The 27040-nt window shown below is 38.7% G+C and overlaps 4 protein-coding genes and 1 long non-coding RNA gene across 5 annotated transcripts; 1 reads left to right on the top strand and 4 right to left on the bottom strand.

The window, feature by feature from the left end:
* Window positions 1-1111: 1111 nt before the first annotated feature.
* Window positions 1112-2805, bottom strand: LOC141828144 (NAD(P)H-quinone oxidoreductase subunit L, chloroplastic). The gene is made up of 4 exons (XM_074715517.1): window positions 1846-2805; window positions 1635-1748; window positions 1454-1548; window positions 1112-1382 (listed from the first exon to the last, which is right to left on the bottom strand). Exons 1-4 carry the CDS (start codon window positions 2143-2145, stop codon window positions 1262-1264), a joined length of 630 nt encoding a protein of 209 aa, XP_074571618.1. The 5' UTR covers window positions 2146-2805; the 3' UTR covers window positions 1112-1261.
* Window positions 2806-2941: 136 nt separating this feature from the next.
* LOC141825929 (uncharacterized) lies at window positions 2942-6226 on the bottom strand. Its single transcript, XR_012601585.1, has 3 exons — window positions 6141-6226; window positions 4789-4835; window positions 2942-3223 (listed from the first exon to the last, which is right to left on the bottom strand). It is a non-coding gene; the product is annotated as an uncharacterized LOC141825929 (long non-coding RNA).
* Window positions 6227-9856: 3630 nt separating this feature from the next.
* LOC141827929 (cysteine-rich receptor-like protein kinase 43) lies at window positions 9857-12099 on the bottom strand. Its single transcript, XM_074715273.1, has 5 exons — window positions 11939-12099; window positions 11702-11853; window positions 11414-11627; window positions 10474-10874; window positions 9857-10401 (listed from the first exon to the last, which is right to left on the bottom strand). The coding sequence occupies exons 1-5, from the start codon at window positions 11997-11999 to the stop codon at window positions 10042-10044; spliced, it is 1188 nt and encodes a 395-aa protein (XP_074571374.1). The 5' UTR covers window positions 12000-12099; the 3' UTR covers window positions 9857-10041.
* A 2434-nt stretch (window positions 12100-14533) lies between these two features.
* LOC141827798 (protein TIFY 6b-like) lies at window positions 14534-17484 on the top strand. The gene is made up of 8 exons (XM_074715126.1): window positions 14534-14717; window positions 15196-15386; window positions 15478-15647; window positions 15886-15933; window positions 16040-16130; window positions 16232-16604; window positions 16819-16876; window positions 17026-17484. Exons 1-8 carry the CDS (start codon window positions 14645-14647, stop codon window positions 17168-17170), a joined length of 1149 nt encoding a protein of 382 aa, XP_074571227.1. The 5' UTR covers window positions 14534-14644; the 3' UTR covers window positions 17171-17484.
* A 306-nt stretch (window positions 17485-17790) lies between these two features.
* LOC141826878 (uncharacterized) lies at window positions 17791-26325 on the bottom strand. Its single transcript, XM_074714194.1, has 16 exons — window positions 26110-26325; window positions 25827-26015; window positions 25132-25299; window positions 24552-24960; window positions 24190-24308; window positions 22889-22966; window positions 22642-22782; window positions 22490-22534; window positions 21397-21563; window positions 20823-20901; window positions 20659-20744; window positions 19748-19877; window positions 19515-19647; window positions 18943-19088; window positions 18407-18599; window positions 17791-18284 (listed from the first exon to the last, which is right to left on the bottom strand). Exons 1-16 carry the CDS (start codon window positions 26227-26229, stop codon window positions 18052-18054), a joined length of 2436 nt encoding a protein of 811 aa, XP_074570295.1. The 5' UTR covers window positions 26230-26325; the 3' UTR covers window positions 17791-18051.
* Between the last annotated feature and the right edge of the window lie 715 nt (window positions 26326-27040).

The raw sequence follows: 27040 nt of genomic DNA, 5'->3' as shown, positions 1-27040 counted from the left end.
ACGATAAATGAATTATTAATTTAGATTATCAATTAAATAAATAAAACTTAAAAATTATGCAATGCAAACGAAGTCATTGCTCATTCCAAGACACATTATATTTTCCTACTTTTCCAGATCTTTTAAATGCAAACACCAGTACTGCTGCTCCATTTGGTGGAGGTGCCAGTACTACTCGCACAGTGCCCACATTAAATGCATCATTCAAACGCATTTGTGCAGCGAGAAAGACGCTAGCTAGCTAGCTACGGTTTCATATTAACAAAATTGAGCCAGAACTCAGAACAGAACAAGCTAGGTTTTCAGTATGTTACGTATATAATTAACGAACAGTCTGAACAGGCTAAATCAGTATTTACAGACACAAACCAGTTCCGCAGAGCTACAAGATGCAGTGTGAGAATTGAACGTAAACTTACCTTCAAAATTTACTTGGGCGAGGGAGGAACGAAGTGGAGCTAGGGGAAAGTAGCGTCGGTTAGGAGGAATGAAGTCTGGTCCGAGCTCACTTAGGCACAATATCTCTGATCAAGGCTTCTGCCATTGATCTCGAGCCAGACAACATTCCCCATAACCTCACCTCCAAAGCAACAACCACGCGCACGCCGTCGGTCGATCGCCAGTTCTCTCCCTCACCTTCGGAGATGCTCTGGCGTGGCTTGTGGAAGGCGAAGGATTAAGAAGAGCAAAGGCGACGCCAGTGGAGCATGAGAGAAGTACGACACGAGAGCAGAGGCGCGCGGCCATTTATTGCGACACGCAGATTCCTCCTCCATTTCTGCAATAAATGATCGTCGTGCCCGTCGTCGTCGGTGTTTTTGTTTTGGGTTTGGGATGGAGGTGGAGCCTGGAGACAATAAATTGGCTGTCCGTCCTATGTGTAGTATGAACTCCATAGCTTCCCCTACGTACACTGTACGTACCCTTCTTCTTCCCGTTAGCTCTTCCTCTGCTTCACTCTCTACGATGTGCCATCCATCATGAGCTTATTATTGTTTCGCCTCCTCTTCGCACGCGTGAGGCACACGCACGGTGTCTCATCCCTAGTGAGTGACTACTGATGGGAGTGAGTCAGTTACATAGAGGAGAGAAGGGAGGATGGTTCCCGATGTGCAAGAGACCAACAGGGTGCATTTATCATTTTTGAAAACAATTTGTTGAAATCATAAAATACGCAATATATTTAGCAATAAAACCTATAAAAAAGACATTGATCCTGATTTAACACCAATGATTCCCATACAGTGCGTTAAAATGTCTATCAAGTCAAGTCTCTGGGCTTGTATAGAGGGACATCGTCTTTGGGGGTAGACCAAGGATGTTCCATCGTTGGATCCCTTGGAAGCGGCCTGAAGTTGAGGAATGGTGCCCATAACAGCAACCTTGATCGTGAAGAATTAACACAATTCAGCATATGATTTCCTTTATGATTTAGGCTGCAATCTGCACTTACCCAGGGAAGAAGAGGAAGACGAACATAAACTGCAGATAGGTCTCGAGGAACTTGCGCTTGTACCATCTCAGCCTCAGCCAGTTCATGACGATGGGCTGCAATGCCAGGCGGAGCAAGTAGTTTCATTCAACAAGGCACGAACTAACCCTGTTTAAAGTGAGGCCACGAGTGATCGACTCACCGGAACCACGAAGAGGTAAACGAATAGGATGGCTCCGCCGGCGAGAAGTGTCGTCAGCAAATCCTCCTCCATGTTGTTGTCTCCGGTGACCGCCAACGCAGACGGCGCTTCGGCCTGATGAAATCACAAGAAAGAAGAGGGATCAGAAGGGAGTAGCAGTGAACATTGAAGAAAGAGTGTGTGTGTGAGAGAGAGAGAGAGTTGAACTGACCGCGGCCATGATGACTCCATAATGTACCAGAGAAGTGAGGCTGTGCAGCGGCGAGATTCGAGGAGGCCTCGAGGAGGAGGAGGAGGCGCAACAGGGAGCCTTGTGCTTGCGGAGGGAGGAGGGACGGAGGGAAAGGGAAGGTTGCGGAAGCCGGAGGAGGGGAGCAGAGTGGAGCGTCGCGGGGACGACGGTCCAGCAGTTGTTCATCTTGAATTTGGAGATGATGGAGCAGAGCTCCAGCTCGCGCTCGCGGATATGGTTATTTGGGCGTTTTACGTGGACCACTAGTGGACTTTTCATTTTATTATTATTATTATCCGGTTCTAAGATCAAAATATATTTCCCAGACAGTCTATTTTGAGTATCTTTTATTGTACAATATCCAAGTTAGTGAAAAATAATTGTTTTCCCCCAAAAAAATATTTGTGGGGAAAATGAAGGATGAACAAATTATCAGAAAATTGAAAACCTGTGTACACTACCAAATTTATGAACATTTTTTTCAGTTGTAATTCTGGGTATTGATTTTCAACATGAGCCTTGCGTATCCAAGTTGTTGAAATGGAATTTTAGCAAGAAGAACAATCCTACTCTTCGTGTTGCTATGGTTTGTTAGTGTACATTAACGTTCATTAGAAATGCATTTCAAGCAATTATGCCTACTAAATTGAAATTTTAGATGATTATTTCCCCCATTTTTCTACATTTTTTGTTTATGTGCATGGCAAATTTGAATCGATAAGATAAAGATGTAATTCACCATTTGAATGTTTATTTTCTGAGATATTTGCAAAGGCATTTTTTTTTTTTCAAATCACAAGACCCATTTTGATTTTTTATCAAAAAAAAAAGATGGCTCATCCTATTATTTAATTGTATATAATTACTCAATTATCCTCTAGTAATACTATTATCTCCCACTTAATTTCTAAATTGATTAGACGCGTTATAACAACTACATAACTACTATAACAACAAAAATAACATTGTGCAACTACAAAACCGTGACAATATAAATAAGAATGAAATTTACGATTTCGTAACTACTACAACATGAACATGAATTCACATAGCAGTTACAAAATCGTAACTGTTATAACGCACCTGATCGATTCAAAATTTAAACAAGAGATAAATACAGAACAATATTAAATAATAATTGGATAATTATACATAATTAAAAAGTAAAGTAGAACGTACTTTCAATAAAAAACTAAAGTGGAATGCCCCTTGATGATTTTTTTTTTAAAAAAAGAGATATCCTACTGACTTTTGCTCAAAATTTCAAGAACCCTAAAAATTTATACTCACAGTTTTAGCAAAGGGAGGCAACGAGCTTGAGGCAACAATTGCAAGAAACTCACGCAGCGCACATAACCTACATTACGTCAAGCATGATTGTTTAGAAGCTATTCGTACTGACATTATATAGTTAACGGCAAATCTCATACGAGAGAGAGAGAGAAATAAACCCTACATACCTAAGTTATGCCATTCGGACTCAAATTATCTAATTCCCAAATGATTACTCAATTAATCATAATTAAACATGCAATTTATGTTGCTCGAAGACTATATCACAATTATCATATAAGATAAAATAAAAGTATATAGCATAAGCATGTAGCTACATATATCACCATCACTAGTCAAGTAACTGACCCAGATAGTTGGGACATGATAAGGATGTAATTATATAAACAAGTATTGCATTTAGTAATCAAATAAATGCATGTGAACTAATCTTAAATTCATCATCCAAGTTGATAAGACTTGCAGCCTTCCTACCATTCTGATCTATTATTTAAATATGATAATTAATCACAACAGATCTTAGAGACCTTCTTGTATTTATATTGGTATTTTTGTCTATTCGGTTTAGGTTGTGTTAGTTCAACCTTGAGGATCAAGCAATGTAAATTGATAGGCATGACTTAACCAATTCAAATATTCACTGTGCCATTCAATAATCTCAACTACACACTCATCACCAATATGCTACATTAGCCTCCTACATACACAGTTTACTCAAATTTAATACTAACCAGCACTAAATAACCATAAACCTAGTACTAGCTTCTTGATTCTTATTCTCATATTTATTAATTCCCGATCGGTGCCAGTGGTTATAATATCAGACTGTTTTAGCTCAACATAGCCATCTGTCTGGCTTCTCATCCATATATCCAAGTGATCATAGTTTCACTTTTACTCCTTTTTTTTCTCTGTTAGCACTTTGCGCTAAGGTATTTACTAATATTCAAAGCATAGATTTCAGTCCATGAAAAATGGGTAAATAACTTAAGTATAAACTTATTGATGGTTGACTTCGACGGTTTCAATATCCAACTGATGGATATATAACCAATCCAAAAGTGTTGTGATTAGAGGTAGGTAGTATATCAAGCTAGAGCACATTGCCAGGAATTTGTTGCTTTTGTGTCTTTCTTTCCATCTTTCTCTCATTTTCTTTCTTCCCCACTCATCCAATTAATTTCATTCTAATATTTATTAGAATGGAAACAACCCAGGTGAGGAAGATACATATCCAATTGGCATCATCGAGCTTGGTCTTCCAAGTCTTTATTCTTCCACTGAACTTTATTCAAAAACATATCACTAATAATATCCATATTTTTTTAAAAAGAATATTTGGTCAACTAATACTTTCTTTAGTCTCCATTATTAGAGCAGAGCTTTGTAGAAATTTTTTTTTTTAAAAAAGCATAGAACTCATTGCTGTATGCATTTAAAACAATAACCATGTCCAATATAAAAACAAAGTATAATCTGCTATGCATCAAAATGTATAATCCTTCCAAATTAGATAGATAGTTCTCACTAGTTTAATTGAAATTAGGAAAATAAAATGTTGATACAACACAAATATCAACCAAAAATGTTAGAAGAAAAGAACCATCCAATAGAGTTTGAGTTTCTTACAAGTTATGCAATTGCTGCCTCAAACTTGCTGCCTTCTTTTGCATTAACTAATCAAACAAACTATAAGTTAGTCTATATCATCATGTTATCAATCACTTGGTCAAAGATAAAAACATCTGTCAAACTGGACAATTTGTAAAAGTAATTAGGATGTTCAGCAAAAACAAAATATAAGAGAAATTATGGAACTGCGAAAGCGAGAAGCACTAAGAACCATGACATAAAACAATTGATCCATGATATCAAAGATATAGTAGCATAGGTGTGTGTGTGTGTATATATACATCAAAATAAATGTTCATAGAGATACTTCCAAATATGTTAGTTGTCCACTAGACTAAGAGCTTGGTAGTTAGAAACAATAGCGAGGTGAATGATTTCAAGTTAGAAGAAAACAATGATGGCTTTGGATATGAATATGTCAGTTTATTATTTAATGTAACTCAGCTGCCAATTAAATTATTTAAGACAGCTAACATTCAACTTCAAGTATCAAAAATCTTATATTGAAATCCAAAAGAAAATATAGAGCAGAAATAGATGGCTTCCACAACATGCTCTATCTAGACAATAAAGTTTTTACAGTCCTTAAAATTGCTCAGATAGGAAGTGAATCCTTACAGTGATTCAATGGTGCTCAAGCAATTCAATCGCTATATATACTGTCTGAATCCAAAGTAATAAAATATAAGGAAAACAACAAGAAAGATTTTGCTTCTTTTTAATGATTCGCATTATTCTAGTTTCTTCTGAAATTGTGTTATTAAAATTAGGAAAATAATGTATTAATAGCGTACACATTTGCATGATACAATTAACGCTCTTGATATAGAAAACTGAATCATGATCTAAGTGCAAAAAAGAAGAAAGAAGAGCAGTGCCTTGATCCACATTTCCAAGGTTCAGTGGGAAGTGGAAAGAGTTTGTGGATGAAGAAGCAAAACAAGTTGTAACCGACTTGTGTTTGATGTGATCTACAGCTGTTTCGTTGAATTGAGCTGAAGTACAAAATTGATTTCAATGTAAAAAAAAAAATACAGAAGAAATGCAGTGATCAAGTACCCAAACTCTCCACTATAAGTCTATAATCACAAAACACAACCAAAAAACAGCGGCTCTTGCAACTCTTCCACATCACTTAACGCACTCACAGTTACATTCACAGATCAAAAGAAACAGGGAATTCCTGAAGCCACGAACCTTTGGCAAGACCAAAAAAAAAAAAAGCAAAAGACGAAAAGAGTAAACCCTACAAAAATCACCCATAACTTGAAACCCAAGGAGCAAAAGAGACACATCGGCCGCATCGATCAGAGAAAGGAAAGAGACAACATACGATCTATTAAAATTACCTGAAATCTCATTCGACCGCCGCCCATCGGCGAAACCCTCGCCCATGCTCCTCGCTTCTCGAGTGAAGAAGGAAGCGGGCGGGCGGGGTAATTATAAGGGCGGAAATGAGAGCCCGACGTCGGCTGGCAATTAAATAAGCACCAGAAGCTCGGCCCGCATCGAGCCACGTCTCCGCCTCGATCGACCACAATACCCTGGTTTTTTTTATTGTATCAGCTAAATGCTTTTTAGTATATACATATATCTCCGATATGTGCGGGGTAAAATAAAGGTAGGCAATTGCTTTCCACGACATGCTACCGTCCTTGGTACTGGCGGTCGCTCGGTGGGCCCCATCTTGTACGATGGTCGGTTTTGCTGTCGAGGCCGCTGGATCCCGCTGCAATGCAGTCGCGACTCCAAGAAATCGATTTATGTATCGAGTCATTTGAAATTATTTAATTTAATTTTATTTTCTCTGCTTTTCTTTTCATTTACGAGGTCTTTAAGGAAAATACATATATATTATTATTACAACTCCCACTTGTGTGCGAATCTATGAGCTAAGCGATGTTTAATTAATAATTTAGAGAATAATACATAGCGGGTGGTTACGGAAGCAGTGACGTCAAAATTTGTTATTCAATGTTTAAAAGATTCTACAATCGATAGTGCACCAGGTTAAAAAAATCTCATGCATAACAATTATACAAGCTTTTTTTTTTTTTTAAAAAAAAAAAGAAGTTTCGTACACCGAAACTGTCCTTTATTTATTTTGTAAGTTAATACATATTATGCCATATGATAGGGAGGACAAAGCAACTTGCATCTATTATTTTATAAATTCTCACTAATAAAATGTTATTTACTTATCCACCTCTCGAGATGGAGTGTGCTTGATTTACTGTGCGTTGATCCATTGCTTCAACTGACATAACACATATTTACTATGCATTACGTGGCGCTTTCAGAATTTACCCACGAGGATGGATAAGAAACTTCGGTGAGATCCGATAATCATCCCCGTAATTAGTTTGTAAGAACTGAAGATTTGGTTATAAAAATAAACATATTTATTATTATGGGTCGGTATGTCTAGGTTAAGAAAGTTAAGAACTTAGTCCAATTGAGATGATACATCGAACATAAGACTTGACTTCAGGACTGAGTAGTTCGGTCCCACATCCTAGCTCCATGTCTGAATTCCACACCCAAGCTCCCCACCCTGACTAGGTGGTCAAGCTTCGACTCGACTCCTTGTCCGACTAACTCCGTGGTCGACCCAACACCCGACTTTGGGTTCCCAATCTCTGGGTTTCGACTCCTCCAGTATCTTCCTCAGAAGTTGTCGGGGTCACCAAGGCTTCGAAGGTCACTCGGTCCCACTTAAGGTACTTATTCATCGAGGCGCCCATCTAGATATCCGCTGCACAAGAAAACTACGATCAATCAATTGTCACAGAAGTAAATTGAAAGCAAATACTTACCGAGTGGTTGGGGCAGGTCGGCTGTGATTGGACTAAGACGCCCCCGATATAATAGGCCCTCCTCTCTCACTAGTTTGTTGACGTCAAATCTAAGGTCTCTCAACAGGTCGGCTACTTCTATGTAGGTTTGTTTTTTTTGTACAGCCCTAAGGGGGCAAATTCGACAACTCGGGCTGCCACTCAGTTTGGAAGTTCAAAGACGTCGGGGGCCTAATGAAGAAGAAGGATTTCCAACCTCTGTGCAAAGTCGGGTACTTGTCCAAGAAGTTGCAGCCCAACTTTGCAGTGAAGTAGAACACACCTTCTGCCATCCTCTTCGGGTAGAAGAAGAAGTGGAAGAAGGTGGGGCTAAGTGGGATTTGGTAGGCTTGGAAGACTAAGGCTACTCCGCAGAGGAGCCAGAAGAAATTGGATGCCAGTTGTTGGAGGGGGATGTAGAAGTAAGTTGAAATATCCTGGAAAAAGTCGAGAATGAAAAAGCGAAGGCCGCCGGCTAGCTAATCGTGGAAAAAGGGAACGAAGTTGAGAGGGGGGCATTAGGTCTCCGATCAGGTTTTTGTATCCTAATCCTGTGGCTACCTGGCACTCCAAACACGACCGTAAGCTCCTCTCTAGTCTCACTGGTAATCGTGGAGGAGATCGACTCATACCATGGGACTTGGAATCCTACTGGGTTCATCTCTAGGGTTGGTAAGTCTAAGGAAAGAGAGGAGAGGTAGTGGTGACTTACGGCATACGGACGTTGAACTCACGTGAGCAGATCGTCGAAGAAGAAGAAGAAAGGGAGGAGCGGAAAGGAAATGAAAGGAGAATGAAAGCGGTGAGAGCGCCGCGCAACTAGCTCTCAGCCCTAATAAACGTGTTGGTTCATTCGCCCAAACCGTCCGATCTGCCTGTGCGAAAAGCTAGGACGCACTGCGAGCCATTGGATTTGGCTAGGCATCCCATTAGATCTCTGTGATGATGGCAATTCGGCTGTCGCATTGGACATCTCGCCCTCATTAATACACCTCAATAATGATGTAAGCAGATCCGGCGTGTGAGGGACAGCGTGCGTCACTCCATTTGAGGGTGCACGTAATCTGGCAGGATTTTTCATGCAGATCCAATCCGTCGACCCATGACTTTCTTGGCTCAGGTCTGATGCGAGCTCGTACTAGAGAACTGATCTAGTCAATCTGATTCACATCTCCTTCGACTAGATTTGTAGGGAGACTCATGTTATGGGTTGATATGTTTAGGTTAAGAAAGTCAAGATATGATCCAATTGGAGACGACACATCAAACATAAGGCTTGACTCCAGGACTGACTAGCTCGGTCTCACATCCTAGCTCCATGTCTGAATTCCACACCCAAGCTCCCTACCCTGATTAGGTGGTCAAGCTTCGACTCGGCTCCTTGCCCGACTAACTCCGTGGTCGACCCAACACCTGACTCTGCAACTAGCTTGGCTCGGAACTCAACACCCGACCCCTCTCAAGTCTCAACTCCGGTTTAACACCTGAGTCAGAACCGAAGTTCAAGTCGCCCGACCGAGCTCTGCTCCTTGCCCTAGCTAGGTATCCGACCTCTTGCTCGATTCCAACCACTCTCAAGGCTCAACTCTGATTCAGTACCTCGACTCCGAGCTCCGACTCAACCACGTGACCTAGCTCGGTGTCTTATTCAGTGTTCCATTGACTCTACTTCCAAGTGAATCTGTGATCTTCCAGATAGAGGTCTTCTCCTCAGTCAGCTCAGTCCCTCCGAGTTCTACCCCCTTCACTTTATCACTCGGCTCGCCATACCATCAGAAGGGCACGTGGAATAATAAAATATGTGATGGTAGCTCATCTACTTCATTAATACAGTATGATTTAACATGGCAAGGTCTGGTGTCATACCAAGCATGGGTGATAGACCTCTCACTATTGCGGTGATGGAATATTCTCCTTATCGAATGGGGCATCTCCTTTGATGGGACATCTCCTCTGATAACTTTATATAATTGTTCCGCTTCTTGTGGGCACAGGTACGTGCACACGCAAACATCCATACTTTCCTTCTCTAGCACTTCTTTGTCTTCTTCTCCATCTCCGATCGACAGGCTGATTTGAGCGTCGGAGCGGCTGAGTCAGAGCACTCCTGGCCTCCGTTCTTACCCTCCCTTTCTTTACAGTTTGACAGGAGCGCCACCATCTCTTCCCCGATCGCAAGTCCTGCACGACTTCACCAGCATCAGAGCTAAGAACACCGATGTTTTCCATAGGCGACCTCAAACAGGTATATATATATATAACGCATGTACAATACAACCGAACCACACTAGACAAGTTAATCCCAATGCTTACTCTACACAGCGAGCCAAACAAATGAAATTGAATCGCCCACATCGAAAATGGTCAAAATGTGGGCAAAATTTCACAAAGTAGGAGGAAGCAGGATACACAGGCTTCACAGTTGCATAGTGTGCGGCTGCTGCTTATGCAAAGACAATCTATTGGGGGTCGCGCAGGCGGTGGCAGAAGATTCTGCCGACGAAGGGTTGGGGATGGAAGAGCAGGCCGCCTCACCTTGGTGTCTCCGATACATTGGAAAGGGCATCCCCGGCCTTTTGGGATTTTCCAACACTCTCGGCCTCTTGGACAAGACGAGCACCACGCGGTTCATGGCCGGCCGCAGCTTGGGGTCGCACTGGACGCAGAGAAGTCCGAGATGGACGCACATCTCCACTTGCTCCGCGTCGAAGGCCGCCGATTTCAGCGACGGATCCAGCAGCTCCAGGCTCCGCCCATTCCTGTATAGTCGCCAGGCCTGCACGATGCATTTCGACGAACAGGTGATGTGCCTTTCGAGGGAAGCTACAATGCAGCACGCGCCACGTACCCATTCGAGGAGGCTTCTGGCGTTGGGGTCAGGGAGGTGGGCGAAGGAGGCGTTCTTGCGGCCGGAGATGAGCTCGAGGAGGACGACGCCGTAGCTGAAGACGTCGGCCTTGGTGGAGAGGGAGCCGTGCGTGACGTACTCGGGGGCCATGTAGCCGTAGGTGCCCACGACGCGGGTCTTCACCTGGGTCTGCTCCGCCGGGAAGAGGCGGGCCATGCCGAAGTCGGCGATCTTGGGCGCCCACTCCTCGTCCAGCAGGATGTTGCTGGCCTTGATATCGCGGTGGATGATGGTAGTGTGCGCATCCTCGTGCAGGTACAGCAGCCCTCGGGCCACCCCGGCGATCACCTGAAACCGCCGGCTCCAGTCCAACAGCGCCTTCTTCCCATCGTTCGCCTCTCCTGCTCACCCAATAACCATTAATCACAACAATATTTTTTATTTCCCAATTAACGACCAAAAAATCATAGTGAAATCCAAATAAAGTAACGTCATGAAAGCTCAGTCAAATAAGAATAAACAGAGTAATGTGAAAGATTAGACGAAAAGGACTTAAACAAGATGCGTCATTTTCCTTGCTTCAGACTTTTCCAACCTCTTTCGCAGCCGACGCAGCGTCGTGGAAGAGACGGTAATGTGGTCCGCCCATTCAACAACCCTACAGCTTCCCTGTTTCGGGACATCTCCATGATATGTTTTTATGAATCTTACTTTTATGATAATGTTGCTTTTCTTTATAAGATCAGAACAATTGAACACCGCAAAGAACGTATTTTGATCCATTAGTTCTGGAAAACAGACAGGATCAAAAATCTTTCACTTTCAAGATTGAATTTAGATGAACTAGTGATTTTGACTGATTATCGATGATACTGTAAAAGAAGGAGATTGGTGCGAGAGAACTTGAGAAGCAAAGAGGGGATGAGAGAGTTTTGCTTACTGGAGAAGAGGATCTTGTCGAGGCTCTCGTTGCAGACGTACTCGTAGACGAGAAGCTTGTCGTTGCCGCGGGCGCAGTAGCCGTAGAGGTTCACCAGGTTCTTGTGCTGCACCTTCGCTAGCAGCATCGCCTCGTTCGTGAACTCCCTCGTCCCCTGCCGCGACGCCTGCCCCAGCCGCTTGACCGCCACCTCCCGCCCATCTTCCAGCCGCCCCTGCACTGCGCCGATCCGATCCATCACCCGAATCAATCAACCAATCACCCAAACCCTAATTCTCCCGAACTCACCCTGAAGACGGGTCCGAATCCGCCCTCGCCGAGCTTATTCTTAGGGCTAAATTTGCAGGTGGCCGCCACCAGAACCTCATACCGGAAGACCCTCCGATCCTTGGACGCGATCGCCTCCAGGTCCTCCTCCTCCCTCTCCTTTTCCTTCCCCTCTGCTTTCGAGAAGCAAATGAGTGAGCCTTCAACAAAAAAAAAACTAAACTCGAAATCGAGGAAGCGGGAGCCCGTGGCTGTTACCTTCGGTTCCGTCGAAGAAGTGCTCGATGAAGCTCTTCAGGAATTTCTTGGACCTAGCCATCGCCGTCGACGACGAGTAGGAGAAGACCTCGTCGATCCACAATCCGCTGCGTGGCGCGCAAGTGTTCGACGATTTGCGCCAACTGACAAATCAAAGTTTGAACGAGGAGAATGAATTGAATCATAATTAACGAAGAATCCGATAAATAGCGCAAATATTTGGTCTTGGAAAAATAATGGAAAATAATATATATAAATCTTTCGATGTGACTAAATAATTTTCCGAATTTCAAAAATAAAAAATATTTAGCTGCAAAATCCTCATTTGCAAAGGCGATTAATATTATTATGAAGGATTAAATTTGCATCTCATCACATACAATTGCCACAATGTATTAAAGAGGATTTAAATTATTGGATATAGATTAGTATGTGTTGATGGACTGTTAATGAATTATGAATCTGAATGATCACTCTAATTCATGTAAAATATAAATTGATATAAAATAGAAAATTAAAATTCATTTGGATATGATATTGAAATCGAAGCTTCCTATTCTTCCTCTCTACTTTCCTATCGATATGAGAACTCCTATTGTCACGACATCTAGTGCCTACAGCAAACTCTTGGCTATGCTTGTAGAAACTTTGTTCAACGATAAATTAAAAGACAATGACATTGACTTTGGACTCAAGTCAATCTTTTGGCAAATTGTTTCAGTAATTGCTGTGATGGGTTTTATGTTTGGCGGATATGTTTCTCTATCATGATCAACTGTAACTTTTCGATTTACTTCTTCACATATAATCGTGTAAAACCGTTGGATAATGGATTCCACCCTTTACTGAAGTTTCATTAATTGAAGTATGATTAAAGCTCATAAGCCCGTACACACACATGGAGGCCCTAACCTTTTTTATATATAAAAAAATTATTATCAAACTTTGGTTTCTCATTGTGGCTAGTTTTGGATACTTCCTCATCGTTTTAACATCGGTTAGGATTAGGATTCAACTGACTATTATATCAAAATATTTTTTTATAAATTTAATTAAAATTTATTTTAATATTATTAAGTATAAGTTGATATGCACAAAATTAAACGCCGTGTCATAAAACTTTGTTTAATTAATTCCCAAGACGATTAAAATAATCCCCTCTAATTAAGGTTGCTACCTCACCTGAAACCTACCCAAATCGCCTATATATCATTATTTCCACGAGTCATTTGATTATGCAATTAATTAATTGTGGTGTAGTGAACACGAGAGGATAATAATTAAAAAAGACATTGGAACATTAAAAAATATATATATTTGAGAAAAAGATGGTAAGAGACCAATGGGATGAGTAATTGAGAGGCAGTTTTAAGTTTAATTAATTATGTTTGTTACGTTGTTGTGGAGTTGCTTGCACTATACTTAATGGAGGTGTGCCTTCCATCTTTGACTATTTGCAAAATTTGATGATAAATTCACCATTATCATTAATTGTATTGTGATTGGATCTCTTGTGATCATGTGATCTTTTTTAAAATGCTTCAAAATAGAATATGGTGTGTGTGTGTCTATATATATAGATCATTTGACATCCATAACAGATCCATGAACAGTGGAATTTTATAAATATTTATTATTATTATTATTAGTTACCTTTGGAATTTAGAGTTGGGTTATAGGATTAAATGCAAATAAATTTTTAAAATAAAAAATAAGTACTCACAAGGTGTATTGAGTTGTTATCCTACACTTCTTACACCTCCCTTACTATTCATAATGCTCTCATACATATTTCTTTAATCTTCAACCACGAAAATTAAGAAAAAAAAAAGAGAGATATTACAAATTCGAAATGATTAAAATACAATAAAATTTAGTCTCCTATCAATAACTATGATATTGATTAATTTAACACATGCCTCACGAATCATTAATTTCGGTTTGTCCAACAAAATTAAAATTGAATAATTAAGGCAAGTGGTTGTTGATCATTCATACAACACAACAAAATGGATGTTGAAACCTTAGTGCTTATCCTTGGACTTCCACGAATATATATGTATATATAACAAAAATCATTGCACTCATGGATGCAAAAAACAATTGAAAAAAAAAGAATGTGCACAATATTTTTTTAAAAGCCATCGAAAATATATGTATATAAAGATTGTTGCTTCCCCAATCCGTACGCCACGATTATTAATTAACAAAATAAAAGGGTGGGGGGGCACGTGTTGGTCTTGGACTGCTCACAGTCACAGGGGCCCACTTCCTGTTGGGCGGAAACTCTACCCTCTTTCTGATTCGAGCTACGTTTCTGTGACGCGATAAACAGAAAGGTGAGTGCACGGGTGACTGAATTCCATTGGTGGGAATCCATCTGATGGGCACGAGCCCGTGGGCCCATGGCTCTCTGGGCCCTCTTTTTTCTTTTTTGCTTTTATGTATATTTTTCCTTCTCATAATTATTAATTTTGGGGGCTATTTATTAATGACCGCATGCGAATTTTGCCTCTTTATTATATATCATTATCAATTATATATTATATATTAATTATAATTTTGATGAAGCTCTGCGGTCATCCTCCCGGGATGAGGACGGGGAGGGGAGGGAGAGAGCAGTACTAATAGGGAGGAGGAGAAGAGGCGGTGCGAAGCTATCGAGGTCTCTGTCGGTGTTTTGGGAAGGGATTCTTTGTGTTTGTGATGGAGAGGGACTTCTTGAGCATCGCCGGAGGTGGGGCGGAGGAGGAAGCCAAAGGCAGCCGCCATGATTCAGGTGAGTCTTTTTAGCTGATTTCTTTGGGGTTTTTTTTTTTCAAATCACAAAAATGTTATTTTTTTAATCTTGTTTCATTAATCCCTTGAAACTTTGCTTACATATTTGTCTTTGGCAATCCTAGATTTATTTCCCCTGTTGTTTCATGTGATTTTACATATTTTGCTTTGGATTTATCTCTAAGATGAATCTTGTCATGATCTGTTTACCCTGCTCTTGCTCAAGATGAAGGGAAGTGTCTTAATGAAATTGGAGATTGATTACACTGTGCTTCTGTTTCTCTTATTAATGTCGAGGAAAGGTAGTATGACAGCATGCTGTTCTTTTTTTCTTTTCATGTTTTGATTCATCTATGCATCTAATCTGTTCTTGTATAATAATTCTCCTTTTAGAAAGAATTTGACTACTTGCAAATTGAGATCGATGGTATTAGATTTTGTTCACTTGGAGTAATTGGTTTGCACATGCAACTTAATAGGTTCGTCGAGGCAGTGGCCTTCGACAAAGAATGCATCTTCCTTGCAGCAGTTCATTCCCTTAAAGATTGCACAAGAGGATAGAACAAACACTTTCAGCTTTGATATGTTGTCCTCACCCATGTTTCAGCATATGAAAGTTGCTAATGCTTTCGATGTTAATCATGCTAATTCTCCTGCGTTTTCACAGCAGGTATGTAAACTTACTAGTACTGTGGATCAGATCATGATCTTCTGAGTGATTTTCCAAATTTATAGACCTGACACATTCACATTTCTTCTAGAAATCATTCAGTCTGCATGATAGTCCACTTCAGATCACTGCTGGCCTCAGTGCTTCCTCTCGCCGGGCAAGTGGAACCAGAAGTTTTCCAATGACCTCATCTAATTCTAATGTGAATAGCGACCCTTTCTTCAAGTTCCATAATGCTCGGCATCAATTTGGAGGAGCTACGTTAAACAACCCTTTTGTTAATATTGTGGCAAAAGGTGATACTCTCACCCCGGGAGCCTCTCCAATACCGTCCCAAACGATTTGGAAGGGAGGTAAATCACAAGGGGACTTCATCCTGGCCTAGTGGCCCATTGCATGAGAGGGTGAGACAACCAACGGGACATTCCACATCTATTGGAAATCGACCCTTAGACCTTATTATGGGAGCTCCCATGCAGGAACCATTTGAGTTAGCCAGTAGGAGCAACCCTTTTGTTAATATGAACTTTGGAACCCTTGCACCTAGGTAAACTTGATACAAAATTTTGCAAAATGCATTGGTTTAATTGACGAATATTCTGTTTTTTTTTTTAAACTATTGTTGTCATAATTCATAACTAATTTTCTTGCAGGAACATGCCCATGGTGACACAAATGACGGCACAGTTAACTATATTTTATGCCGGTACAGTCCATGTATACGATGATGTTTCCTTCGATAAGGTACTGTTTTGGATGATTTAATTTAATAATTCCTTAAGGTCAATGTCAAAGTGATGATTCCATGGTTGTGAAGCTAATTTTCTAAGAATCTTCACTTTTAGGCCGAAGCAATCATTGCATCAGTGAGTCAAGGATCCAATTCGAAAGGAACTTTAAATGCTTCAAGATCCGAAGCACCTTTCAAGGTCACAGCTCCAGTTCCAACCAACTTTCCTGCATCTGATACTTTAAGTACAAAACAGATCCTATGCCCTACTCCACTTCGAGTGGTATCACCCTGCTCAGGCTTCTCAAACCCTATGTTAGTGACTCCTATGGCAGCGTCTAACTCAAGAAGTAGTTTTAGCACGGAAAGTGATACAGTCTGTGCCAAGATTGTGAGCTCATTGCCTTCATCAATAAAGCAAGAGCCTTCCAGAACTTCTCTGCCTTCAGCTTTTGGCTCTACAGTTACTGTGGCCACTTATTCTCGAGGTATACTCGCTTTCCTGATCCAAAACTTTTATTCGACTGAGTGTTACAGATTGCATGTAGAACTATTTCACTTGTTGGAGCCATAGGGAGAACTTAGTTCCACTCCACAAGAAGCATCACAATTCGTCATACTTTTACTTTTAGGAACTTGTATATTAATTAGTTTGCTAATGATTTTTAAGTAACTACTTAGATTGGTGATATATGTCTGCAGCAGTACCTCAAGCTCGGAAAGCATCAATTGCACGATTCCTTGAAAACCGGAAGGAAAGGTAGGTTAATCGTGTTCGATCTTCCTGGTTGATGAATCAAAGAACTAGTAATGTTTTGATATGTACGATACTGTCGATCAAGCAATGTTTTACCTGCTTGTGTGTACTGATTATCGTTTGATACTTTCTGAATGGTTTCTGCTTTACAGGGTGAATAATGTCATGCCCTACTCCACCAACAAGAAAAACCATGAGACAGGTTGTGACCTTGAGAGTGCTAATGCATCGAGCATCTCTTCGTCACCTGATGTCAATCTTTCAAGTAATTGGTCAAGGATACCAAATTGTCCTTAATTGGTCAAGGTTGTATGAGCAAATGTGATTGGAGCTGCTCAATCACAAAAAGGAAGGAAGCCTTGCTGCAAAACTAAAATTTGTTTCCCTATCCAGCTTCATGATTGTGTAGTCTGGAAAAGGAGCTTACTGCTATAAAAAGCTGATCGATTTTGGTTTCTTTTACATGTAATTCATCATCATCTTCTTATCATTAATGTTCTTCCCACTATTCTCCTAATCCAGCTTGGCTTAGTATTGTAATAAATGGGATGAGCTTATCATATCATTGTTCTTTATTTGCTGAATCTCGAGCCTAAGTTAACTTGGAAGAAGTCTCTCTTTCTTAGCTTTGCTGTAACTCTAGATATATTTTATGTTCCTGAGTAGATTCAATCTGCTTAACTGTTCTTCAATTACCGGGATTAATCCTACAATTAACAAGAACTGTTCATCATCATCATCCTCCTTTTGGTATTTGGTGTTTGATGAGCAGAGAAATCCTCTTTTTCCTCAACCATAAAGCATTAAAAATTGTAGTAATGCTGAAGAAAACATTCACAAGTGATACAACTCAACTCCTTTCCTTTTTTTTTTGTAAAAGGAAAATCACTCCTTGTCATTGTTTTGTGCAATTAATGTTGGAACTGAAAATCATTCCAGCCAAGAGGTTTAATAAAACAAAATGAAAGATACAATATTGCAATTTACAAAAGTCATTCCACCTGAACTACAAAATTTTTTGAATAACCAGTAAGGCATTTACTGTGAGCAGATAAATTTCAATGCATTGTTCTTCGATACAAAGTCCTCTAAGCTCACAAAATACTCAACACCACTCGAATCTATAACATGCTTTCTTTAAGACCTTATGCGTATTACATATGCATTTTTGTGCATGCTCAAAGATCTGCATCTATCATCGTCTCATCATCGACATTCGCCTGCCTTTTCTCCAACAAGGATTCGAAAAATGAGGTGCAGAGCTTGGTCAGTGGAGGTAGAACATGGGAAGATCCACTGAATATGGTTTCCCATGGTCTTTCACTCGGGACAAATGGAACTTCTTGGAACTGGTTGTGCTTTGCATTTGAATTAGACAGATCTCCGTAAATGGATGTATACCCAAGCCTCTCTGCATAGTGAACAAAAACAATCCAAATGATTAGATCTTTGTTGATCCTACAACTAAATTTGCATACAACAACAAGAAACTAAGCAAAGTCTTCCAAGAAAGATGAGTCTGGTATCATTTACCTGCTTCATCCTGTGCAACTTGACTTTTCCGAGAATTCTTGCTAATTATGTCCTCTTTCCTGTGTGGATCGAAGATGGTGTATTCATGCTCGCCATTCATAAAAACAAGCAAAAGTTGATTTACTCCATTTGTAGCTGAGCTTTCGTGAAGCGAAGGATCGGCAGGTAGAAAGGCTAAGCTACCACCTTTTGCCTGGATTGAAGGAGATAATAAGGCCACATTGAACTCTTCAATCCACACATCGAAGGAGTCATAGTTTAACAACAAAATCCAATTGTAATACTAACTAACCAAATGGAGGAACCTACGTTATTATAACTAAATGGTTTGTTTACACGGAGATACAAGTAAAACAAAATCATGGGAAAACAAAAAATGCTGGGTGTGGAACTTCTATTAGGTTGCGGTGCTATCGATATCTAACAAGCAAACACTCGCACCATTTGAAAAAATAAGTTAGCCGAATGCACACGGGGCATCAGCAACCTCATCATAATTTAGTTGCAAAGCAAACAAAGGGATGTAGACGTGCTACCTTTGTCACTGTCCAAGTTGCTACAGGAACAGGATCATCCACATGGAAGAAAAGTATTACCCCATTTCCCTTTGCATTAGCATCACCTGGTGAACTGAGAAGAGCTAAGACGGCGAATTGAGATTCATCATGGGAACAGCTTACGGCTGTAAGAAAAGGGAACTATCAACAAGGCAAAAGATTTAAATCTTCTAACTAATCAAAGAGAAAATAGTATATAGTTAACGAAATATAAAAAATTCTAAAAATATTTGACATGATGTGAGCTTTGTTTGTAATCACAGGCCATTTGCAAAGCCACGGTAAGTATATACTGGTTGTTTATACAGGTCCAACAATTGACTGGTTCTTGCTGCCTAATTTTGGACATTGGCAATTTATTAATATTAGTGCCTGTATGCTAGAGACACTTGCAAAATAAAAGCTGATCTCAAATAATTAGGACTCAGATTGTTGTTGTATCGAACTGTTGCCATGAACATCTAAAGTTTACTTTTTATTTCATTTTAATTTTCTGGTTATTTTAGTCTTGGATTTATACTAAGATCATTTAAAAGCCAAAAAATGCACACCTTCTGTAACGATCCCGTGAGACCAGTACAATGCCAATTTTGAAGTACTCCAAACTGAAAGCTGTGGCTTTAAACCGTGTGTATAGGACACCAGATATTCTGATTCCCCAACAAATGAAAGCTTGGTAATTGGCTGTACAAGAAGAAGGGGATGGGGAAAAAAAAGATAGATGTAAGAGCATTCACTGTCATTTGGATTTGCCATATGAAAATATAGACAAAATGATGATCACCGAAAATGTATCTCCAATCATAGCCACAAGTATAGTGGAATCCGGATCCCATAATGTAATCATAGTCTCAGCAGCAATAGCAAGGACCGATCCATCGGCAGAAAAAGCAGCAGCCGTTAATGGTTTTCCCCTGTTATCAATTCAAAGAAATTAATTGCATAGGAGTTCCACCGTGCAGCAACAGCACATGATGGGAAAAGAAATATATGTAAGCAAATAATTTCAAAAAATAGTTTAAAGGTTTCACCAATAATTCAATTAAAAAACAAGGCATCCTTTAAATTAAAAACAGTGTCTTTTTTCAGTAATTGATGTATATACAAAATTACAAGTTCCATACGCCAAATCAACTCGTTCAGTAGGTTAATACCTATAAACAAAGAAAGAAAGAAGTGTATGAAACATACATCAAACAAACAAATTGGACCAAGGCACCATAATGTAGAATATCATAGTAGCGATATCATGTATCTCTAAATTTCCACCAGACAGGATCTGAGAATTCACAATAGAGTTTGGTGGAATGATAGCATAGAAGTTCCTAACTAGGTAATATATATATATATATAAAGAAATGCCTAATTACTTTTTGCAGCATAGATTTGCAACAATCAGACGTGTAATGTAATTACAGCAACTAATCTATCTTTATTTTCCTGTGTCTTTCCTCAACCATAAACCATCATTCCATATTTTTCCCAATTTCAGCTCTGAAGTAGCATCAACTACACGTATACTTTAAATATCTCTGCTTGATTTGAAAGCAGGCTGCTTCCACAAATTATTTCAATTTCATTCAATACAATAATTTTTTATGTTAAAATAAATCATAAAAAATAAAAGGCATCAAATGGGCAATGATATTAATATAATAAAGGAAAAAACATTTCATTGGCAGAAAAATTTAATACTTGTATGAACCAGCAGACTGGCATCTCCAGCCAGTTCTCTTCATCGATTCATTATTTCTGTCAGCATGAGAACCATGAACCCAAACCTGCAAAATAAATTACTCATTTAGTCATTATACACATACAATGGGGCAACAGAAAGAAAAGAGCCTAATAGACACTACCTTAAAATCACCACCATAAGATGATGTGACAGCCATGTTGTGTCCAGGGCGAAATGCAAGAGATGAAACTTGAGCATCACTACATCGGAAAGTCAAGAAATTATTAAAAGGTGTTTTATTTTATCTGTTAGAGTGGAAGGTGTAAAGGGTAAAAGAAGTGCAAAGAAAGCATTAGTCAAGAGTGAAAATATTGTCTTGGAGCTCAATAAAGGATAAGATTCATGTAACTGATTCCAAACAGTTGGGACAAACATGGGATGGTAGTAATGATAATGACAACAGTAACAACACAGAACCAAGAGTCATTAAGCAGCAGAGAACAACTTGGCAACCAATCACTCAAAGAAGAGCTATCTCAGCCCACAACCATATGGATCACTCAAGGATAAGCAACTGTCAGCCCATAACCATACAGACCAGCAATGAAGTTTCAATATAAAATTGATCAGCATTTAACTAATTCAAGATATTCAACCTCAATGAAAACATAGTTATATACTCCATCCATACAATTTATAGAACAAATAAACAACAAAATAAAGAAGAATAGATGAAACCCTGTTTGTATTCTTACCCGTGAGGGTCATATATGACAGTGGATAATAAGTACTCTGCCACTAGGGAACCACGAGTCCAGTATTTTAGACAAACCAATCCCCCTAATCTTTCTTCAGGAATTGTGATATCAATGGTAGCCATTAAGGAGCCATCAAGAGAAATGGCCACAAGAGCCACATATAGCTGCAACCATCAAAGTACAAGTACATCCACAAAGCATTAGCCAAAAATTCAAAGATCTAATTCACCATCTACAAGAATTATGATAGCTATCTATGTTGTCATGCAAAAGTACATAATTACATGCATAAAACTAATGATGATAGCAACCAAACAAATTTTAAGATTGACTCTCTCAAAATGCATCCCCAAGATATTATTTAATGAGGTGTGAATTCGTGTTCTCGCTCTATAGGAACACAAACTTCACACCAATACTAGCACAGTAGTTTAGCATGAATCTTAGAATTTATTGAGCTTTAAACTAAATTAAACCTCTATCTTATCCCAGGCAATCCATGACTGATTACTCCAGCAATGAAGACATATAATTCAATACCCCACAACTGCTACAGAGAGAGCCTGTGTGAGTTATGTCACATGCATTCCCAGTTTCCAGCAAATAGGAACCAATTGTGGTACTTTCTAGCTTATATCTCTGACTATCCATGTAGCTAGCTAATCAGAATCAAAATGGTTATTTCTGTATCCCATAACTGAGTTGTATCAAATATACTTGTTTCTAGTTAATGGAACCCAACAGTGACAGTGATATTTACAGAGCTAATTCCTTAAAGCAATAAGAGTGCATGCCAATGTATGTCTTAGCTAAAAATGACCCTTAGAATCCATAAAAATGCAACTCCAATCAAGCTGTTTACAGAAATTTGGCAGTTGGTACAAATAATGCATTCTTTCCCAATGTCAAACTATTCTCCAACAGCAATAAGAGGCTCTACAAATTAGAAGTGCTGCTAAAATAGCAGCCTATTTATGCATGGACGACTGAATCAAAGAGCTATGGGTACAACAATAGAACAAAAGTTAAGGTAATAGCCATAACAGACAATACAGCACAGCAAATATATCTTGATGAGTTAATGCCTTACCATAACGTCATCCACAGGCTGAAAATTTCTTTTGCACACTTGCACCTAAGCAATAAAATAAATATCATGAGAACTTGCTTTTTCTTTAAAGGAAAAAAGAGATGTCAAAAACTCTAGATGATCATATCAGGATGCAAAAATAGACCCATCACCTCTGAAATCTCATGGTTGTGAAACAAGCTGTAGAATTGTACACAATAATCTTCAGTGGAAACAGCAACTAATCCAGTTGTCTGATCAAATGCAACTTGTGTGCAGAAGCCTTCATGTTTGAGAGGAAACGAAAAAGGAGGCTGAAGATATACTAGAATATATCAACATATGGAAGTTTATCCATGAAAGGTTTCAGTAAAATAAGCCAACAAAGCATTAATGTCTAAACCATATGGTATGACAAACCTTGATTCCCGATATGGATTTTGAGATATCCATCGTAGGCATTTTTAGCAGATGAATGTGATTATCTGAACAAGATACCTGAAAAAAATATTAACTAACATTGGCTTCCAAATTTCAAATAAATCAAAATGAACATCATGCAAAGAAGTACAAAGCAATAAAAAGTAGTGTGAGAGGTACAAATATAGAGGATCATCAATTCTGTATAGGATCATCAGTTGCCAATAATATGCAAAATGCCTGTAGATTTACTAAGCATGACCTCCTTATTAAACACATAATAAAAAATGGAAAAAAAACCCCTCATTTTCAATGAAAAAATGATGAAGTGATATCTAAGAAGTCTCCTTAGTTCGGATTCACATTTTGGGTTGGACTTCCTCCTTGGTGTTCAAATTATCATGACAGTCTCTCACCTCCCTGTAGTCCCACATGATTGAGAACAAAGGTTCCCAATTAAAGTGTTTTGGTATTTTAGTTGGATTGTGCCTCACCTTGACTTCAACAACTCTAAATATATAGTGCCTAGCACAGACTTCATCACATTATGTACTCATCTGTGCAAACCATATTTTTAATCAGTCTTCATTGGCACACTTAAATTAGTAATTTTAAGTCGAGGATATGTTTAGATGAGAACACCATGCATACCACTCAACAAGCAAACAACTGCAGCCTCAAGGTGCAGCAATCAACTCTTCATCTGCAATTATCATGCTAACCTATCTTGAACAACTAGAGCTGAGAATATTTGCTCAGAGAGGTGAATAGTAGTACAAGAACACAGATAAGCAATCAGAAGTATACAATTACCAGTTACATTTACAAGGGAATTACCATATACACCAATTGCCTTAGCTTTCAATCTATTTACCAATTACCAGCATTACATTTACAAGGGAATTACTTTTGCATATACCTAACTGAAATGAATTATATCATGCTAATTTTGATGAAAAAAGTAGCATTATTGTATATTCTTTAACATTATGAAAGTTTATAATGATTTTTCTTTGTCACATTTACAACTTCTGATTGTTATTTTGACATATTATGATCCTGTTTATTCAATCCATCATCCAGCCAACATTAAGTTTGCACATTAGAGATGTCAATGTTAGTTTCTAAACAATGCAAACCTACAAGCATCCAGAACCAAGACAGAATAAAATTGTCATATGCTAAAAAAGTAGAAACAGTTAATTAAAGTAAAACAGCATCCAATACACTAAACCTTGACCAATTAAAAGTAGCAAACAAAATGACTGATAGTTAGAAACAAGTTAAAAAAGAAGACTCACACATGAGAGGGAAGGATCTGGAGATTCTGTGAAATATAAAAGAGGTGATCCTAGTCGTGGCTTAAATTTTTTCTTTCCAGTGTCAATCTGCCAAACCACAATAACTCCTTCGTTCCCACCTGATAAATATCCATCAAAGGTATACTTTCAGAACAAGGATGGAGCATTCACAACTATGTAAAAGGAAAATTGAAAGGCCAGGAAATTAAGCAAACAAAAGTAACTCATATTCTTTCTAAGAGTCGATGTATATTAACTACAGCTAATCAACTATCAATGAACTAATGCTAACATAATAATCCATAAAAAAAACTTCTAAAAGATCATGGGCAAATAAACAGTAGGTATGAAGTATGCACAACCTGAATACAAATAAGCGCCGTCAGAGGAGAAGTGAAGAAACTTTACTTCACTAGGGTGCCAATGCCATGTTGTGCAGGAATCCGCATCATCATTATTTCTCACCCCAGGCTTTTCTTCATCCGCTGGATTCTTTGTACCCTTGTGATTTTGTAAAGCTTGAGCAAATTTCTCTCTCCCAAAATTGTACCATATCAAGATCCTTCCTGTATCATCACCTCCGGCTACCATTCTCAGAGTTGAATGGAATGCAAGACATGTCAACTTTTTTGTGTGATGTAGTTTGATCTTTTTTATTTCGTCAAACCTAAAATTCTTTGCAGGAATTCTCCAAATATGAAGCTTTCTATTGTCTGAGATGCCTAAGAACTCCCCATTTTTACTTGCATATATTATCTCTGGATTTCTTGTCTGCAAGAATTAGATACCAATTTCATATAGTATTCTTGACCTGGTCTATTAGCTCAAATTGATAATTGCGATTCTTACAATCTAATAGGACAGGATAGTAGCCATTAAATAGCAAGAACTCAAATTAAAAAATAAAGAACATGAGCAGCAAGCTAAAGTTCTATTATCAACCTCAGCCAGTACTCCAACAGGCTTCTGATTTTTTAAATTGAAAATTCGGATTTGCCCACGTAATGCTTTCTTTTCACCAGCTGGTTTGTTTATGTCTACAACTGAGAGAAATGCATAAAGATTAGATCCCTCTTCAGTGCTTCCAATGGTCGATAAACTTGGAATTACCTGCACGAATGTGATACCACGCTAAGAATGCCAATTTAAAGGACATAAGAAGGAAATTCATAAGGCCCAACCCATAAATTCACGTAAGACAAGAAAATCAAGGATGAAAAATCATCAACGTTATACTTATGATTCCATTCTAATTTTGGTATACATCTATGGGGAAGAAATACAAATAAATTTCATGTAAAATTAGCTCACTGCTTTCGTCGTTAAAACAAAAGCAGAACATAATCTAAACTAACTTCAGACTGATATACATATGATTCTATTACACTTTTAGCATAAGCAAGAAACTAAAAAAAAAACACACACAAAATTAGCCCATTGTCATCCCCTTTAAAACAAAAGCAGCATATTCTGCAAACTCTACGAGATTGTTAGGACCGAGTTTTGAACCAATGTTCAAAAAAATCTCGACCGCAATCCACCTTGACGTGCAACACGACAGATGAAGCCCTTATTTTGAATCATGTTAGAAGGAAGACGAGAAGACACACAATACGTGGAATGAAATCCCTACTTACCATAGAATGGACCGGAAGCTGGACCTTCACCTTCTTTATCAACTCAGCTGAGGCAAAATCCCAGTGACAGATAGTCCCATCCAATGAGGAAGTCCAGCAATAGCTCATGAACTCACTCGAAGGCGTGGCCACTGGCACTACAACGACAGAAGTGACGCGGTCTGTGTGTCCACCCTCCAATTCCGTAATCTGAGGCACAAAAGATCGAATTTTGAACACCAAATAGCATTTCCTTCCGCAAAATAGTATTCGAACACCAAATAGTTGAAATTGGTCAAGTAACCTGCATTCCGGTGGAAGCACTAAAGATGGAGACAGTGCATCCGGTGCAGACCAACAGCTTCTTGCCATCCTGGGAGAAGGCAGGAGGCGAGGCAACGAATCTCTGGCCGCCAGTGATCATTGGGCCGCTCGCCGGTGATGTTGGATCCCAGGAAAGGCGAGCAGGAGAAGCCTTAGGGTTTAGGGCCAGGCTCGGCGCGGGGAGATGCTGGAGCGGCGGCGGCTGTCGGAGGGTTTTAGGTTTCGGGTTTACAATGAGCAATTAGAAAAAGAAATCCAAAATTTATTTTTTTAAAAAATAATTTATATTTGACCTGTTAAAAAATATAAAAATTGAGGAAAAGGATTTAGAAATAACCGGAAACTTCAAATATATAATTACCGTCAGTCCAAAAATTAATTATTTTCTTTTTTACAAAATTCATCTCTTTTCTGGTCCAATAAAACAAGAGAGAACAACAATTAGGAGAAAATATTCAAAATTATTTTTTAAAAATAAATTATATATAGAAGTAAAGATACTATATAAAAATAATGATATGAATTTTAAGATGAAAGATATGAATAAATCGATATTTGTCATACCATATGACTTTTTCCCAATAAAAATCATTAAGAGACTATTTTCCTCTGTAATAAAGATACCGTTGTCGATTGAAATCGTCATTTTTTTAAATTTATCGGGATTGTTAAAAGAGATATTTTATTTACTTAAAATTTATAAATTATTTTTTTAATTTAATTAATGTCACAGTTTTTCCGAATAAGAAAATTTAATATCGATTATTTCCAATTAGTGTATTTTTAAAAAAAATTAACAGAATTATATATAGAAGAATGTAAATTCGGTTCATTTGATCGGTTTATTCGATTTAACTAATTTTTTGACCCATATAAAGAAGATAAATGAATGACAGAAAAAATATTTTTTA

Source organism: Curcuma longa, chromosome 4 (genome assembly GCF_044706935.1).
Source record: "Curcuma longa cultivar G26 ecotype Majalengka, Jawa Barat chromosome 4, ITB_CL_G26_1.1, whole genome shotgun sequence".
Taxonomy (NCBI): Eukaryota; Viridiplantae; Streptophyta; class Magnoliopsida; order Zingiberales; family Zingiberaceae; genus Curcuma; species Curcuma longa.
The sequence above is the reverse complement of the archived record's forward strand: the minus strand, read 5'-3'. Positions and strand labels throughout refer to the sequence as shown.